This window comes from Corticium candelabrum, chromosome 11 (genome assembly GCF_963422355.1).
Source record: "Corticium candelabrum chromosome 11, ooCorCand1.1, whole genome shotgun sequence".
NCBI classification, from domain to species: domain Eukaryota; kingdom Metazoa; phylum Porifera; class Homoscleromorpha; order Homosclerophorida; family Plakinidae; genus Corticium; species Corticium candelabrum.
Window position 1 is genome coordinate 3717633 of NC_085095.1, and position 2548 is coordinate 3720180.

The 2548-nt window shown below is 40.5% G+C and overlaps 1 protein-coding gene across 1 annotated transcript; it reads left to right on the forward strand.

The window, feature by feature from the left end:
• Positions 1–225: 225 nt before the first annotated feature.
• LOC134186672 (kelch-like protein 2) lies at positions 226–1308 on the forward strand. Its single transcript, XM_062654686.1, has one exon. The coding sequence runs from the start codon at positions 457–459 to the stop codon at positions 871–873; it is 417 nt and encodes a 138-aa protein (XP_062510670.1). The 5' UTR covers positions 226–456; the 3' UTR covers positions 874–1308.
• The last annotated feature ends 1240 nt before the right edge of the window (positions 1309–2548 follow it).

Sequence of the window (2548 nt, forward strand, 5' to 3'; positions counted from 1 at the left end):
TTTGATGACAATAAAACAAATCTGTCTGTCTGTCTGTCTGTCTGTCTGTCTGTCTGTCTGTCTGTCTGTCTGTCTGTCTGTCTGTGTGTGTGTGTGTGTGTGTGTGTGTGTGTGTGTGTGTGTGTGTGTGTGTGTGTGTTTACGCGTGTACGCACTGGATTTGTGGTTTCAAACTAACGTTTCTGCATGTAGATCAGTGATGGAAGCTTTGGTTGAAAACTATGGGATGATAAAGTTTCTTCTCGTGTGCAAATTGGCTCATTAGCAGAATGTAACGGGAAATTATTGGTTGCTGAGAAATGGGGTGATCTTCATGTTCTGACAGATGACAACAAAACGTGGGAGACTTTTGTGAGATACCAGGGTGACATACGGCGTGTGGTGGCTTTTCAAGACACGTGTTTAGTGTTGGTTAAAGACGAAGTGAAAAACCATTTTGTAATTGAGCAATTTTGTATGGACGATGAGAGTAAATGGCGACCAGTTACAGTGCTGCCAAATGAACAGCAATTGTCATGTGTATCAGTTGCACTACAGGGCAACTTTCTGTATGCTGTGGGTGGCATAGCCAGTTCAGACTGGAAAAGAGCAAGCACGGCCCACGTTTTCGATCTAAACGCAAATCGGTGGACCATATTGGAAGACATGCTGACAAACCGATCAGGTTCCTCGTGTGTCGTTTTCAATGATTCAGTCTACGTAGGTGCGGGTTGGACTGACAACGCAGAGCCATGTCATACAGTTGAGTGTCTTCGAAAGGGAAGCAGGTATTGGGAAGAGTTCGCTTCCTATCCCATTCCAATGTCTACGATGACATTGATGATGTTGACATCGTGTCAACAGGAGGACAGAATGACGATTATTCACTTTTGAATGAGGTGCAATGGTTTGATGAAAGATTGATGCAGTGGCATCCTCTTCCTCCTATGACACGAAAGAGGAGTTGGCATGGTCTGCTGTCAACTGAGCGTGGAAAGATTATTGCAGCAGGTGGAGAGAGGGTTAGTGCAAAGGACAGCAGTGCTCAGCAGTCTTTGGAGAGTTTGCAAATTAGTGACCTATGACAGTGAGCGTATCACATAGCATCTAAGATGCGTACGTAGGACACAAAGAAATATTTTTGTCTGCTTTTGTCTCTGGCTTAGCTATCTGGCTGTTAACTCGTTCACTAAAATGAGTTGTTTTCATTTTTAGTAGATTAAATTCTGTTTGCAGTTTGTAACCGAATTGTGACTGATTATATAGGTAGAGATTTGCTTGTTCTTAGTAATCTGAATTTCAATCAATTATTTGCAACATGATCATAAGTTTTGGAGGTTGTAGAAACGTGGTGGCCATGGAATCGATTGTCCCCAGGTGTACAACAAAAATCAACCTTGCATTCCAATTTTCCGATCCAAATATCTGAATTTAGCAAAATTTGAAAAATTGAAGAATCCTGCTGATGCAGGTTACTAACTGTAATCAATTCCTTTGGGCTTTGTACACTACAATTGGAAATACTTTCGAATGTTCACGTTTTGTACAACTGGTACTTTTGTGTTAGTCTAGTGATGATGTTTGTGAAGCTATGAAACAGACTAATTAAGGCACTGTATTTCTTGAAGCAACGATCTACACAGCAAATTCTAAAACAGGACTAACACTTATGTAATGGGCGAATTTTAGAGTGGTAGTGAAGAGTCTATTGATTAGTTTCGACCTTAGAATATGTGTGAATCGTGTTGAGGTGAATTGAATTGGTTCAGCTCAAGTGCTTGTAGAAAATAGACTCCAGCTGAAGAGGCAAGGAGTATTGTAAACACAATTCCTTTCCTAGACCATCTTTTGAGTCAGCTAGCTCAATGATTCAGCAGAGATCACCAACGTATTGCGTTTGGTTTGTCCTTATAGTTCCAGGTGTTGTGGTAAAAACTTGCAAGTGCATGTGCATGCCACTGAACCAGCAAAGCTTGATGACTCTGAGGCCTGACCCTGAGGGCCCGGCCTCCCTCACCAGGTAACGTAGATGCGTCCTGCTTTGCTGGAAAGCAAAATGGGAGCACAACGAGGGATCGAGAAAAAACAAAAAAGACAATTAATGTGACAAAAATTATTTCCTATTTAGATAGGAATCGTTTCTATTACTTTTCTGTAACCAGTTGTACCTGTCAGCGTAGTATCAGCGACCTGAAACGTCTCAAAACCACATAAGGCCTACAATGGGTCTAGAATGGCTCAATGGACTTGCACTTCAACTATAGATTAGGATGCAATTTTGAATAAATATTTGCAAACATCCTTGCATACTTGCTTTTATGAGTATACTAATTATAATATAGCAAATTATTAAAACATACCGTCACACCATGCTGTAGACATGAAATTCATCTGGTGATCAAACATTGCTTGTAGTTGACTACTGCTCTGCCAATTATCTTGCTAAGTATTTGAAGGTTGTGTTCTTGCCCTGAATTTACTTCATTATACTTTGACAAACAATTTACTTTACAAACAAACAGCAAGACAACCTAGATCCTAGTAAATGACCATGCAAAGTCAAACTTTG

Excerpts from the sequence above, each read along its gene's own strand:
- LOC134186672 (XM_062654686.1), top strand. The coding sequence starts at position 457 with ATGGACGATGAGAGTAAATGGCGACCAGTTACAGTGCTGCCAAATGAA.